The sequence below is a fragment of the Labrus mixtus genome, unplaced genomic scaffold, assembly GCF_963584025.1.
Source record: "Labrus mixtus unplaced genomic scaffold, fLabMix1.1 SCAFFOLD_108, whole genome shotgun sequence".
Lineage (NCBI taxonomy): Eukaryota > Metazoa > Chordata > Actinopteri > Labriformes > Labridae > Labrus > Labrus mixtus.
The window spans coordinates 74,348-90,000 of NW_026870146.1; the positions used below are offsets into that span (position 1 = coordinate 74,348).

Genomic DNA, 15,653 nt, shown 5'->3' on the forward strand with positions numbered 1-15,653 from the left:
TCGCTGCACGCCACGAGAGAATATTTAAATATTCTCCTCCAGTTATTGTTTTCTTTGAGCCGTGGGGAAACGACCGTGACGAGTCTGTGAGTCCTCCACAGTTCCTGTCCTCATTTGACCTCACGCAGGTCCCAACTCCTCCTACCCACAAAGCCGGCAACACTCTTGATTTAATCCTGACTCGGAACTGCTCGACAGCAAACCTGACTGTCACCCCTCTGCATCTATCAGACCACTTCTTTATTCAATTCACAATCTCCTGCCGGAACTCCCTCAGGCACACCCACAAATGGTGTCATACCACCAAAACATGCGATCGCTCAAGCCAGCTCAGCTGTCTAACGAGGTAATGGCTGCCATGCCTGCCCAAAAGGTCTTTACCGCACTCTCTCCAGACGAGGCTACAGGCACACTCTCTCCAGACGAGGCTACAGGCACACTCTCTCCAGACGAGGCTACAGACACACTCTCTCCAGACGAGGCTACAGGCACACTCTCTCCAGACGAGGCTACAGACGAGGCTACAGACACACTCTCTCCAGACGAGGCTACAGACACACTCTCTCCAGACGAGGCTACAGACACACTCTCTCCAGACGAGGCTACAGGCACACTCTCTCCAGACGAGGCTACAGGCACACTCTCTACAGACGAGGCTACAGGCACACTCTCTCCAGACGAGGCTACAGACACACTCTCTCCAGACGAGGCTACAGGCACACTCTCTACAGACGAGGCTACAGGCACACTCTCTCCAGACGAGGCTACAGACACACTCTCTACAGACGAGGCTACAGGCACACTCTCTCCAGACGAGGCTACAGACACACTCTCTACAGACGAGGCTACAGGCACACTCTCTCCAGACGAGTCTACAGACACACTCTCTACAGACGAGGCTACAGGCACACTCTCTCCAGACGAGGCTACAGACACACTCTCTACAGACGAGGCTACAGACACACTCTCTACAGACGAGGCTACAGGCACACTCTCTCCAGACGAGGCTACAGACACACTCTCTCCAGACGAGGCTACAGACACACTCTCTACAGACGAGGCTACAGGCACACTCTCTCCAGACGAGGCTACAGACACACTCTCTACAGACGAGGCTACAGACACACTCTCTACAGACGAGGCTACAGGCACACTCTCTCCAGACGAGGCTACAGACACACTCTCTCCAGACGAGGCTACAGACACACTCTCTACAGACGAGGCTACAGGCACACTCTCTCCAGACGAGGCTACAGACACACTCTCTCCAGACGAGGCTACAGACACACTCTCTACAGACGAGGCTACAGACACACTCTCTACAGACGAGGCTACAGACACACTCTCTACAGACGAGGCTACAGGCACACTCTCTACAGACGAGGCTACAGACACACTCTCTACAGACGAGGCTACAGACACACTCTGCTCCACACTAGCCTCATCTCTGAACAAACTCTGCCCTCTGGTGTCCAAACACGCTCACAAAACCCACCCTAGCCCATGGCTCACAGAAGTCATAAGAGAGCAAAGAGTAGGGCTGAGGTCAGCAGAGAGAAAATGGCAAAAATCCAAACAGTCCGCTGACCTCAATGACTATAAGCAAAGACTTGTCTCATTCTCCTCCAGCCTGAAAACGGCATAACAAGATAGGCTGAACTTCCGGTGGCCCAGCGAGTAGTATGGCAGCATAAGAAGGAGTTCCTGCACTGAGAGTAATAATACCCCTTAATTCAAGTTTCTAACACGGCTGAAGTAATTTAAACTTTGAACGATGAGTGGGGACAAAACTAAGAAGGGGAGAACAACGACTCGGGGCTACGTCGAGCCTGAAACTCGACACGAAGGCAACGCTAGCAAAACGCTCACAGGTGATAATAGCGACAGGACAGATAACGAGACCTCACCTGCTGCACTTAGCTCCCTCAAAAAAGTTGTGACTGAAGTGGTAGCTGAATGCATGCACGACCTTAAATCAGAAATGTAAAAAGAACTGTCGCAGGTCAGAATACATTTTGTGGAAGACATGAAGGTAAAATTCGACGAACTAGCTACCGAAATTAACCAGCAAGTTAGCGTCGCTACCGGCAAAATAGAGGAAGTGGTTAAACGACTGAGGATCAGACAGGTTTTGTAAGTACAAGGCAAATGCACGACAACATAAGAAGAGCCCTCCATATCATTAATCAAATCTCCAATCAATCATTAAGTGCAGTCATTCTCAGCCTTGATGCTGAGAGGGCATTTGATTCTGTAGGATGGGACTTCCTATTTCAGGTTTTGAAAAGATTTGGTTTTGATGATATATTTATACAATGCATAAGAATGCTCTATTCTTCTCTGACGGCGAGGATAAAAGTTAACGGGTGTCTCTCGAACCGAATAGTTCTGCAACGAGGATGTAGGCAAGGCTGCCCACTAAGTCCCTTACTATTTAATTTCTTTATAGAGCCGCTTGCCCAGGCTATTAGAGAGGAGACCGCTCTGGAGGGTATAACCACAGGTGGAGTTGAAAACAAAATTTGCCTGTACGCAGATGATGTTCTTGTAACAATGAAAAATCCTGAATCTGGTATTCCGTTGCTTATGGACATCCAAATATGGTCAATACTCTGGTTATACACTCAACATCCAAAAAACACAAGTTTTGACCTTCCGCTTTGCTCCTTCAAAGCAATTAATGGACAGGCACCAATTGAATTGGTATCAACCGCAAATAAAATATCTTGGTGTCCTCTTAACAAAAAATCTTTCACAACTATATGATGTTAATTACAAACAGCTGAAGAGGAGGATATATGACGATCTGGGGAGGTGGAGCCTGCTCCCCCTCGACCTTGGCAGTAGAATCCGTACAATCAAAATGAACATTCTTCCACGGTTACTATACTTATTCACAGCACTGCCAATAGAGGTCCCCGCTAAACAATTTAGGGAGTGGGATAAACATCTTTCAAGATTCATATGGAATAATAAACGACCAAGAGTGAGATATTCCACTCTGCAACAGCCGGGGGAGAGGGGGGGCATGGCTCTACCTTGTCTTAAGGATTATTATGTGTCCGCTCAGTTGAGACCTTTGGTGTGTTGGTGTAACCCAACCTATGAGGCTAAATGGAAAGACATTGAGCTATCTTTAATATATATACCTATTCAGTCAGTGTTGGGCTGTCCTGACAGATTTAACAAAGTGATCCAGCTACAAAATCACTGTGTAAGCTTCTCTTTGAAAATATGGTCAGAAGTAGTTAAGAGATTTCAGCTTCGCAGGGAGATCGGTCTATTAAGCTGGCCGGCATTCCATCCACACTTCCTCCCGACATTACAGGACCATAAGTACAAACAATGGACTAAACGAGGCATCACCTCCTTCTGTAGAATAATACAAAAAGGAAACCTAAAGAATTTTGAGGATCTGCGTCAGTCTTATGAGTTGGGTAAAGAGGATTTTTACCGATACCTACAGATTCGTCACTTTTTTCTGAAGGAAATAAAGATCCCAGATTTAGCCGAACCCACTATAATAACACAAATATTTATTGATGCTTATGATTCAAATAGTACCAAAGGCATAACTGGCAAATTCTATAAAGGTTTTACCTTAATGAACAAAGATACAACAGGTTATGTTAGACAGCGCTGGGAAAAAGAGGCCAATGTATTAATATCACAAGAAGCATGGCTTCAGATTTGGAAAAATCAATCCACTTCAACAAATTCCTTTTTTTGGCGAGACTTCTGCTGGAAAAATCTGATACGATTTTTTATTACCCCAAATCAGAAGTCAAAATTTAGTGGTTCTCCAGGCTCATGCTGGAGGGAATGTGGAGTGGTCTCGGCAGACTGAGTACATGTTTTTTGGTCTTGTCCACGTCTTGAGCGCTTCTGGAAAGATGTGAAACTGTTAATCGCAGAGACTCTGAACATCACATTGGATTTCTCTTTCACATCCCTCTACCTCGGGAAAATTCCAGAAGGTCTTGGTAAAAAGGACATATACCTTTTAAAGATTCTTATGGTGGCAAGTAAAAAAGCGATTACTAAATGTTGGCTTCAGAGGAACCCTCCTACCATGAGACTCTTGAGGAACATTGTGAATTCCATCAGCTTTATGGAAAAAATGACTTTTGTCCTGCGACTACAAAAGGAGAAGGGAGAAGAATATTGGAGAAAGTGGGATTTATACAAAGATAAAGACTCGTAAATATATCTTGTTTCATTAGAATGTACCATCCATTATGTACTGTACCTGTGCCTTTTACATTCTTGTATTTGATCTTATTCATACTGTCTTGCCCAAGTCCTCACTTGTTCTGTGTTTCTTGTAAAACAAAAATGAAAAATAAAGTATAAAAAAAAAAGATATGCAATGCTACAGATACAAAAAAAATGTTTTCTGCTTTTAACTCACTGCTTTGCCCACCTCCTCCTCCACCCTCCGATCTGTTCACACCAGACGTGTTTGCCTCGTATTTTACTGAAAAGGTTGCAACCATCAGTAACCAGTTTTCTGAGCCTGACCAACTCAGCCCAAAGGCACCAACCAAAAGTGCCTCACTCGACTCATTCTCCTCTCTGACTGAGGATGAAGTCTCTAAGCTTGTGCTAGACTCTCGGCCCACCACCTGTCCTCTGGACCCAATACCATCAAGCCTCCTGCAGACCATTTCCTCTCCGCTTAATGCTGCACTTAAGCATATCATCAACTCCTCTCTGTCACTGGGTGTGTTCCCCACCGCATTCAAGCAAGCTCGGGTCACCCCTCTGCTCAAAAAACCCAGTCCAGGTTGAAAACTACAGACCAGTTTCTCTTCTGCCCTTTCTGTCAAAAATACCTGAGCGCACAGTCTTTAAGCAAGTCTCTGAGTTCCTGTCCAGAAACGATCTGTTTGACCCAAATCAGTCAGGCTTTAAGCGGGGCCACTCTACTGAGACTGCACTACTGTCAGTAACAGAATCGCTGCGTGCTGCCAGAGCTGCGGGTCAGTCCTCAGTTCTATTACTGCTAGACCTGTCTGCTGCCTTTGACACAGTCAACCATCAAATCCTCCTATCCACGCTCTCTGAACATCTCAGGATCTGCCCTCTGCTGGTTCTACCTCTCTGGGCGATCCTTTAGAGTGTCGTGTCCAAAGCGCACAGCTTATCCACAGAGGTACCTCAAGGGTCAGTGCTTGGTCCCCTTCTCTTCTCCATATACACAAGCTCACTTGGTTCAATAATCTGCTCTCATGGCTTCTCATACCACTGCTATGCTGACGATACCCAGCTCTTCCTGTCATCCCAGCCAGTCCCTCTATGCAACCACAGATCAATATCCAGCTTGGAACAACCAAACTCATGCCCACAGAGTCTGCCCGGAACCTGGGTGTCATGATTGATGACCAGCTAACTTTTAATGTTCAAGTAGCCTCGAATGCCCGGTCATGTCGATTTGCCCTGTACAACATCAGGAAGATCAGACCTTACCTGTCAGAACTACACATCTCCTGGTACAGGCTCTTGTGATATCACGCATCGATTATTACAACTCTCTGCTGGCAGGTCTTCCTACAGTCACTATCAAACCTCTGCAAATGATACAAAATGCAGCAGCACGACTGGTCTTCAACCTTCCTAAAAGAGCACATGTCACTCCGCTGTTCATCTCCTTACACTGGCTCCCAGTTACTGCTCACATCAGATTTAAAACTCTGCTGCTCGCTTACAAAACAGCGACAAAAACGTCTCCTCCTTACTTTAACTCTCTGATCCAGGTCTACACTCCCCCCCCCCACTACACTCTGCCAATGAAAGGAGTCTGATCCAACCTTCACAACAGGGTCCTAAGTCTCTGACTAGACTCTTCTCCTCTGTCGCCCCCCGGTGGTGGAATGAACTTCCAAACTCCATGTGATCTGCAGAGTCCCTCTGCACCTTTAAGAAAAAGCTGAAGACCCAGCTCTTTCATGAATACCTACTAACTTAATGATGATGGTCTCCATATTATTGATGATGATGATGGTAGTGACGATGGTTTTTGTTTGATAACGACGACTTATAAGATGGTTTCTATACTGATTAGAGCTCTCAAGAACTGCCCTCAATGTTGTGCTTTGCCTCTGGTCACTTCCTGTCAGCACCTGTGTGTCCAATCAGACTCAAAGCTGATCGTTTGCTCTTACTGACATTGTTCCCTTTTTTCTAGATCCTTGCTTGTGTTGTTCTTACTCTCTGATGTACGTCGCTTTGGAGAAAAGAGTCTGCTAAGTGAAATGTAGAATCACAGTTCACCTGGTGAGGTCACTTTGTTTATTAACCACGAAGCGTTTGATCGATCTGCCCGTGGCGTTGAAACACACTCTGCTCAGCCTGATCCAGATTTCAAGAAGACGAGCTATATTCACTGCTCGTCTCCAGAGGGACGATGGCATCTTCAAAGAAAACCCAAATCGAGTGACAGGTAAGACGGCGTCCGCTCCACGAATAGACGAGATCAGAATCAAACAGAAATATTTATTTTAAACTCAAAATATCCAAGAAAAGATTCTGAGAGAGTAATTATAGAAACACACACACACACACACATCACATCACATCTCAGTAATCTGAAGAAGTTGATCTGAGGGTTAGAGGCGGCCATGTTGGTAAGTCTGTGATCAGCTGTTTACATTCTTCTTCTGTGGTGAAAGGATCTCTCAGAGACGGAGACGTCTTCTTTGCAGAAATGTTTATTAAAGAAATGATCACATGATCAGTGAAGAGTCAAACATCTTTATTCTTTATTCTTACATCATCCATACACCCTGTGTCATCTTTATTATTATTATTATTCATGAAAGTTTTAATGTTCACAAACACTCTCACTTCCTGTCTGTCTCCCCTTCAGTATAAAAGCCTGCTGTAACAGCATGTGGCCACTAGGAGGTGTGATGCTCCACTGAAGGACCGCAGTGAACCTGCTGCTGTACAACGTGTGTGTCTGTGTGTGTGAATAATGTTTTGCATCTTTTTTTAATTCAGAATCTTCTGCACCATGATATAATAATAATCATAATATAAATATAATCATAACATGCCACCCCCCCCCCCCCCCCATGCTGTAAATGAAGGAGATGAAAACAGAGAAAAAGCGATCAGAAGAATGAAACGTGACATTTATTCTACATGAAGATAGAAACACTTTCTTTACCCCCACTGTAGTTCATTATCTGTGATACAGCTGGTCTACATGTGTCCCCTCTGGACCTCCGTCTACATGTGTCCCCTCTGGACCTCCGTCTACATGTGTCCCCTCTGGGCCTCCGTCTACATGTGTCCCCTCTGGGCCTCCGTCTACATGTGTCCCCTCTGGACCTCCGTCTACATGTGTCCCCTCTGGGCCTCCGTCTACATGTGTCCCCTCTGGACCTCCGTCTACATGTGTCCCCTCTGGACCTCCGTCTACATGTGTCCCCTCTGGGCCTCCGTCAGCTCCGCGTGGTGCTGAAGCTTCTGTTCGTCTCGTGACTCTACACCTGGCCAAACAATTAAAAGACATTTCTGAGTCACGATCAGTCGCAAGAAATATCCTTTAATTGTAAGGTCAGGTGTAGTAACCTTCTGTCAGAGTGGACCTGTTCGCCCCCGGAGACCGTCTCCAAGGGGGGGGGGGGCTCCTGGAACGACATCATGGAAAAGATCAGTGACGTCAAGAATGCAAACACGATAGTGAAACCTGTCCCCTCCTCCTCTCCTCTCCTCTCCCCTGCCTTCCTCTCCTCTCCCCTCTCCTCTCCCCTCCTCTCCCATCTCCTCTCCTCTCTCCTCCTCTCCTATCTCCTCCTCTCCCCTCCTCTCCTCTCCCCTCCTCTCCTCTCTCCTCCTCTCCTCTCCTCTCCCCTCCTCCTCTCCTCTCTCCTCTCCTCTCCCCTCCTCCTCTCCTCTCTCCTCCTCTCCTATCTCCTCCTCTCCCCTCCTCTCCTCTCCCCTCCTCTCCTCTCTCCTCCTCTCCTCTCCCCTCCTCCTCTCCTCCTCTCCTCTCCCCTCCTCCTCTCCCCTCCTCTCCTCTCCCCTCCTCTCCTCTCTCCTCCTCTTCTCCTCTCCTCTCCCCTCCTCCTCTCCCCTCCTCTCCTCTCTCCTCCTCCTCTCCCCTCCTCCTCTCCTCTCCTCTCCCCTCCTCCTCTCCTCTCCTCTCCTCTCTCCTCCTCTCCTCTCCTCTCCTCCTCTCCTCTCCTCTCCCCTCCTCCTCTCCTCTCCTCTCCTCTCCCCTCTGCCCTCAGTGCTCTGGAAAAACCCTCCTTGCACTGCGGGGGCGACTTTACGCACCCGGCGCCAAAACTCAATTCTCACCTCTCATCCAGCACGAGCCGGTTCAGAGAGTGGAACCTCCTCGTGCACTCGGTCTCTCCTGTCCGCGCGCCACGCTACCTTCAAACCTCTCCAAACCTTCAGGAGGAAATAACGCTTCAGGAGAATGTCCCACTCACTCCAAGAAGCATCGAGGCGTTACCAACTCTAAACATTTACATCCCGCGGAGAGGAAACGTAGCACTACAGAGTCCACTATAGAGGCTGCAGCAGACTGCACGGCTCTGATGCAGCGCGGTGAATGCTCTTCAGCGGGGAATAAACCAACTTCAGTCGCAAGTTCATTACTGGAATTCACAGCCTCCCACACTTTCCAGCATCCGGGTCCTCCCGCAATAACCTACCCACCAAGAGAGGGTCCGTCCGGGGCGCGGGCTCCTCTGTGTCGTCCATCCCGAACATTCTCCCATCTCTCTCCATCACCATCCCTCGCCTCTCGTTTCTCCGGTCGGGCTTCCAGCGCCGTAGATAGAGGCTCTGCAGTCACGTGGGTCGGGGAGAAGCGAGAGAGAGAGAGAGAGAGAGAGAGAGAGAGAGAGAGAGAGAGAGAGAGATAGAGGCTCAGAGAAAGTGAGAGAGCGTCCCTCCTCCCCCTCCCCCTCCCTCTCCCCCTCCTCCTCCTCCTCCTCCGCAGTTTGCAGTGTGTTATGTCTCAGACTCGGAGGTAGAGAGTCAGAGCTGCTCGTCTGGCGGATCCCCGGTGTCTTCTCCCCTCCTCACTCACACGGGATTCTTTCTCTCCGGAGCCCTGGGAAATTCTACTTTTGCTCTTTTCTACCCTTTTTTCGTCCTCTCCACTCCGGCCAACAGTTCGCTCTCTGGGATTTGTATGTCTGATTTCACTCGGCACTGCTCCTCGCTGCTGCCGCTTTTACGCACCGACGCTTATTTTGGATTTGCTCATCGCTGGAGAAAACCCTCAGAATCAGCGAGGTGGATCCGTGGATGCGCCTTTCTGGCTCAAACTGGAGATGGAAATGCTGACATTGATATTTCATTCCCTGTGGATATTGCAATGCAACACAGTGAGCGCCGACTCCATCATTCACATTGGTAAGACACCAGCCGGGATTCTTTTTTTTGGCAGTGCTGTGCGGGGTTGTGCTGTGCGGGGTTGTGCTGTGCGGGGCTGTGCTGTGCTGTGCAGGGTTGTGCTGTGCGGGGTTGTGCTGTGCGGGGCTGCATGCAGAGACGGTTTGAGAGGGGAGCAGGTTTCTGATGTGTTTGTGGAATATTCGGATGTTTAAGTTGAGTTGCGGCAGATTTGGAGTCTTTAGGTCCGTGCATGAACTGATTTTCAAACATCCTCCTCCTCCCGGCACAAACCCCCCTCACAGCTGATTCTCATTCCGAGCCGATCCGAGCCGATCCAGGATCATGTGTAGGGAGGAAGGAGGCTGTTGCATCCAGGCTCAGACGCACGCAGCGCAGCCTGCTAGAAGTGACCGCAAAGTGTTGCGCCGCAGCAGCCCTCCATCTCTCTCTCCATCCCTCCATCTCTCTCTCTCTCCATCCCTCCATCTCTCTGTCCATCCCTCCATCTCTCTGTCCATCCCTCCATCTCTCTCTCCATCCCTCCATCTCTCTCTCTCTCCATCCCTCCATCTCTCTGTCCATCCCTCCATCTCTCTCTCCATCCCTCCATCTCTCTCTCTCTCCATCCCTCCATCTCTCTCTCTCTCCATCCCTCCATCTCTCTCTCTCTCTCCATCCCTCCATCTCTCTCTCTCTCCATCCCTCCATCTCTCTCTCGGAGCCAGCGGCTGGCACGAGAGTCCGGCCCGACGTGGGTGTGCGGAGGGTTCCGCTGTCTCCATCTATCCTTCCTCCCTCCCTCCTCTCCTCCTCTCCTCCCCTCTCCCCCTCTCCTCCCCTCTTCTAAGCCTGAACTTTGAATTGGACGTGAGTGAAATGTAAATGAGCTGTGTCAGGGGAAGAGAAGACAAAGGGGACAAACGGAGACTGTTTGAGTCCTCAGTTAGAGAGTGAAGACTTTCTGTTCTCCTTTTAGTGAACTCACTTTTTCAGAGAGTTCAGGGAGAACAGACTCAATGAGACACCTCTGACGGATCACTCCTCATATCAGAGACTTTAATTAGTGCTCATTGCACTCCGAGGCTGCACGCGGCCCTGACATGATGATGGTGAAGACGGAGCTAATTCAGGAAGTGAAACGAGGAGGTTCATAAATCTGCTCTGAGCATCAACCCCGGCCAGTGGCAGCACTGCGGTGGCCTGCGATGGTGGGGGGGGGGGGGGAATATACTTCCGGTGTTTCTCCAGCAGCATGCAGACACACTGTCAGATTGCAGACATGTCAGGGTTTGATAAACATGAAATAATGACAAAGAGACTGTTCACTTCAGAGCCAAGAGGCTGAGCTGAATATTAATGCTAGTGTTACTAAAGGGGGGGGGGGGGAGGGTTCTCTTCAACCTTTACTGACTGATATTTAAAGGTATACACCTGCTGCACGCGCACAGGAGGAGACATGTTCTGACTGCGTTCGGTGTGTGTGAGCGCTGAACGGACTCACAGATGGAGGATCCTCCAGAGTCCCTCGAGATGAAGTCTGCGTTCAGGATCACGGAGAACACAGAACAGTTAATACAACAAACAGGAAGTAGAGACTCAGAGCCAATAAGAGACTCTGCTGAACATGTCGAGCAGCGCGCGAGGATTTACACGTGAAGAATGAAATAATAAGAAAGACATGAGCTGATTCCAGCGGGGTTCAAGTCCTGCAGAGACTATCAGCTGCTCTCGAGGCCGTCAGGCCGGCAGGTGTGTACCGCAACTTCCTGTGACCACTATGTGGCACTACAGGAACATGTCCGACCAATCAGAGCTCTGTATGGTGTGTGTCAGAGAGAGGATCAGTACCTCAGCAGCTGGAGCTTTAATGAAGACCTCATTCTGGGTTCCAGGTCCACGTCAGGACTCTGAATCAGTGGAGGGATTTTACTTTTTTTTTCAATTTCTAAAACACAATTTTGCAAACTCGGCTGGTTTTATCAAAACACTAATTCACAAAACCACAAATATATCCTGCACAATGAAGCACTGCAACCAAAACTACATGTAACATTATCAAAATCAAACTTTTGCACACTTCATTCATATGACCAGATTTTTGTCTAACCATCTACACACTGTCGGTCATAATGAAAAGCACTCTCATCTTTAGTATGCTTTGTCATAATACTAAAATATTTCCAATTGTAGAAAATTCTTCAGATTGTTCACATGCACAGAAATATTTGCAGATACACACACATGCTGTTCAAACATTTATTTTTTTATTTTTCACCAAACAAGTCAGTGCTACATATACCAGGACAATAAAACGTCCAGCCTCTCACACTGTCAGCCCGTTGATGACATCATCAACTTGATCTGATTTCATTTGAAAGTTGTTTTCTTCTTTGGCCATGAACTCCTCTACCAGCTCTACCTCTCACTCCTCCTCTTCCTCTACCAGCTCTACCTCTCACTCCTCCTCTTCCTCTACCAGCTCTACCTCTCACTCCTCCTCTTCCTCTACCAGCTCTACCTCTCACTCCTCATCTTCCTCTACCAGCTCTACCTCTCACTCTTCCTCTACCAACTCTACCTCTCACTCCTCCTCTTCCTCTACCAGCTCTACCTCTCACTCCTCCTCTTCCTCTACCAGCTCTACCTCTCACTCCTCCTCTTCCTCTACCAGCTCTACCTCTCACTCCTCATCTTCCTCTACCAGCTCTACCTCTCACTCCTCCTCTTCCTCTACCAGCTCTACCTCTCACTCCTCATCTTCCTCTACCAGCTCTACCTCTCACTCTTCCTCTACCAACTCTACCTCTCACTCCTCCTCTTCCTCTACCAGCTCTACCAGCTCTACCTCTCACTCCACCTCTTCCTCTACCAGCTCTACCTCTCACTCCACCTCTTCCTCTACTAGCTCTACCTCTCACTCCACCTCCTCCTCTACCAGCTCTACCTCTCACTCATCCTCTTCCTCTACCAGCTCTACCTCTCACTCCACCTCTTCCTCTACCAGCTCTACCTCTCACTCTTCCTCTTCCTCTACCAGCTCTACCAGCTCTACCTCTCACTCCACCTCTTCCTCTACCAACTCTACCTCTCACTCCTCCTCTTCCTCTACCAGCTCTACCAGCTCTACCTCTCACTCCACCTCTTCCTCTACCAGCTCTACCTCTCACTCCACCTCTTCCTCTACTAGCTCTACCTCTCACTCCACCTCCTCCTCTACTAGCTCTACCTCTCACTCATCCTCTTCCTCTACCAGCTCTACCTCTCACTCCACCTCTTCCTCTACCAGCTCTACCTCTCACTCCACCTCTTCCTCTACCAGCTCTACCTCTCACTCCACCTCTTCCTCTACCAGCTCTACCTCTCACTCCTCCTCTTCCTCTACCAGCTCTACCTCTCACTCCACCTCCTCCTCTACCAGCTCTACCTCTCACTCATCCTCTTCCTCTACCAGCTCTACCTCTCACTCCTCCTCTTCCTCTACCAGCTCTACCTCTCACTCTTCCTCTTCCTCTACCAGCTCTACCAGCTCTACCTCTCACTCCACCTCTTCCTCTACCAACTCTACCTCTCACTCCTCCTCTTCCTCTACCAGCTCTACCAGCTCTACCTCTCACTCCACCTCTTCCTCTACCAGCTCTACCTCTCACTCCACCTCCTCCTCTACCAGCTCTACCTCTCACTCATCCTCTTCCTCTACCAGCTCTACCTCTCACTCCTCCTCTTCCTCTACTAGCTCTACCTCTCACTCATCCTCTTCCTCTACCAGCTCTACCTCTCACTCCACCTCTTCCTCTACCAGCTCTACCTCTCACTCCTCCTCTTCCTCTACCAGCTCTACCTCTCACTCCACCTCCTCCTCTACCAGCTCTACCTCTCACTCATCCTCTTCCTCTACCAGCTCTACCTCTCACTCCTCCTCTTCCTCTACCAGCTCTACCTCTCACTCCTCCTCTACCAGCTCTACCTCTCACTCTCACTCTTCCTCTACCAGCTCTACCTCTCACTCTCACTCTTCCTCTACCAGCTCTACCTCTCACTCTTCCTCCCCCTCTCTCTGCACTTGTGGTCTTTTCATAGTGCTTACTTCCTGGTTGAAGTGATAACAATTAACCATTGAGGTGTTTGTCCAGGTGGCTCCTGTAGTGTCATTTTGAATGGCAGTGTTTAGAAATGGCAAACATGTGACTTTATGTCAGATTGTTGTGTCTTATACAGAGAATCGTGTTCAGTGCATTTAAAAAGTGCAAAATGTGTGTAAAGCAGAAAATGTGTTAAGCCTTTAGGAGACTTGAAGAGGTTCTCTCTGTGTGTCAGTTTCATGTCAGTTTAGTGTGTTAGCATGTAATGAAGACCTCATTCTGGGTTCCAGGTCCACGTCAGGACTCTGAATCAGTGGAGGGTTTTTAATACTCGTACAGCCTCACCTGAAGCCCTGTGGGTGGAGTCAGATCTAATTTTAAAATAAAGACTAAATGACAGCTGGTCACTGACATGCCGGGTCCTCTAGACTCTTCACTCATCCTGAAGAGGAATCTGTTCTTTTAGAAAATATCTGGAGGAAACTTTAGAGCCACTTCCCCCCTCCCCCTTCTGTGTGTGTGTGTGTGTGTGTGTGTGTGTGTCTGTCTGTGTGTGTGTGTGTCTGTGTGTGTGTGTGTGTGTGTGTGTGTGTGTGTGTGTGTGTGTGTGTGTGTGTGTCTGTGTGTGTGTGTGTGTGTGTGTGTGTGTGTGTGTGTGTGTATGTATGTGTGTGTGTGTGTCTGTGTGTGTGTGTGTGTGTGTGTGTGTGTGTGTGTGTATGTATGTGTGTGTGTGTCTGTGTGTGTGTGTGTGTCTGTGTGTGTGTGTGTGTGTGTGTGTGTGTGTGTGTGTGTGTGTGTGTGTGTATGTCTGTGTGTGTGTGTGTCTGTGTGTGTGTGTGTGTGTGTGTGTGTGTGTGTGTGTGTGTGTGTGTGTGTATGTATGTGTGTGTGTGTCTGTGTGTGTGTGTGTGTCTGTGTGTGTGTGTGTGTGTGTGTGTGTGTGTGTGTGTCTGTCTGTGTGTGTGTGTGTGTGTGTGTGTGTGTGTGTGTGTGTGTCTGTGTGTGTGTGTGTCTGTGTGTGTGTGTGTGTGTGTGTGTGTGTGTGTGTCTGTCTGTGTGTGTGTGTGTGTGTGTGTGTGTGTGTGTGTGTGTGTGTGTCTGTGTGTGTGTGTGTGTGTGTGTGTGTGTGTCTGTCTGTGTGTGTGTGTGTCTGTGTGTGTGTGTGTGTGTGTCTGTCTGTGTGTGTGTGTGTGTGTGTGTGTGTGTGTGTGTGTCTGTGTGTGTGTGTGTGTGTGTATGTATGTGTGTGTGTGTCTGTGTGTGTGTGTGTGAATGTGTGTATGTGTGTGTGTATGTGTGTGTGTGTGTGTGTCTGTCTGTGTGTGTGTGTGTGTGTGTGTGTGTGTGTGTGTGTGTGTGTGTGTGTGTGTGTCTGTGTGTGAATGTATGTATGTGTGTGTGTATGTGTGTGTGTGTTTGTGTCTGTGTGTGAATGTGTGTGTGTGTGTGTGTGTGTGTGTCTGTCTGTGTGTGTGTGACAGTTTGTAGATGGAGACGTGTGAACTCACACTCGGAGCGATGCAGCAGTGAAACGTCGGCGAGCTGCAGGACGCTCTCGTCTTCTTCACACATCCAAAATGTTTTTTTATTCTGCAAACAGGAAGTAGATCTGATCACTGAAATAACAGGTTGTCTCTGCTCATCCTGCTCATCATGTTAGAGTCTGTGTGGCTCAATGCTTCAGACTGCAGATCATACACATGTTCAGCGGTGGTTTTACCTGCACTCTGGATCCAGGATCTACAGGATGAAGCAGCAGCTGCTTCACAGGAAGTGAGCCGTTTGTTTTGATTGGCTCCTTAAGAAGTGTTCTCTCTTCACCTCCGAGGTGACGGGACAGAAAGATCTGAAATCTGAACTGAGGCAAGGCGTCATGTGAGAGTCTGTGTCTCCTGACCCCGCCCCCTGTGTCTCACTCTCCTGACTCCGCCCCTGTTTCTCACTCTCTCCTGACTCCGCCCCTGTGTCTAACCCTCCTGACTCCACCCCTGTGTCTCACTCTCCTGACTCCGCCCCAAGTGTATCTCTACTGACTCTGCCCCCTGTGTCTCACTCTCCTGACTCCGCCCCCTGTGTATCACTCTCCTGACCCCGCCCCTGTGTAGTACTCTCCTGACTCCGCCCCCTGTCTCTCACCCTCCTGACTCCACCCCTTGTGTCTCACTCTCCTGACTCCGCCCCATGTGTCTCACTCTCCTGACACTGCCC

At 48.8% G+C, this 15,653-nt stretch overlaps 1 protein-coding gene across 1 annotated transcript in view; it reads left to right on the forward strand.

Annotated features, from left to right (window-relative positions):
- Positions 1 to 8,931: 8,931 nt before the first annotated feature.
- Positions 8,932 to 15,653, forward strand: part of LOC132963863 (glutamate receptor ionotropic, delta-1-like) — an 18,996-nt gene continuing 12,274 nt past the window's right edge. Inside the window, exon 1 of the mRNA XM_061033585.1 lies at positions 8,932 to 9,381. Coding sequence (XP_060889568.1) covers positions 9,300 to 9,381 — 82 coding nt within the window. The 5' untranslated portion in view covers positions 8,932 to 9,299. The remainder of the gene's footprint in view (positions 9,382 to 15,653) is intronic.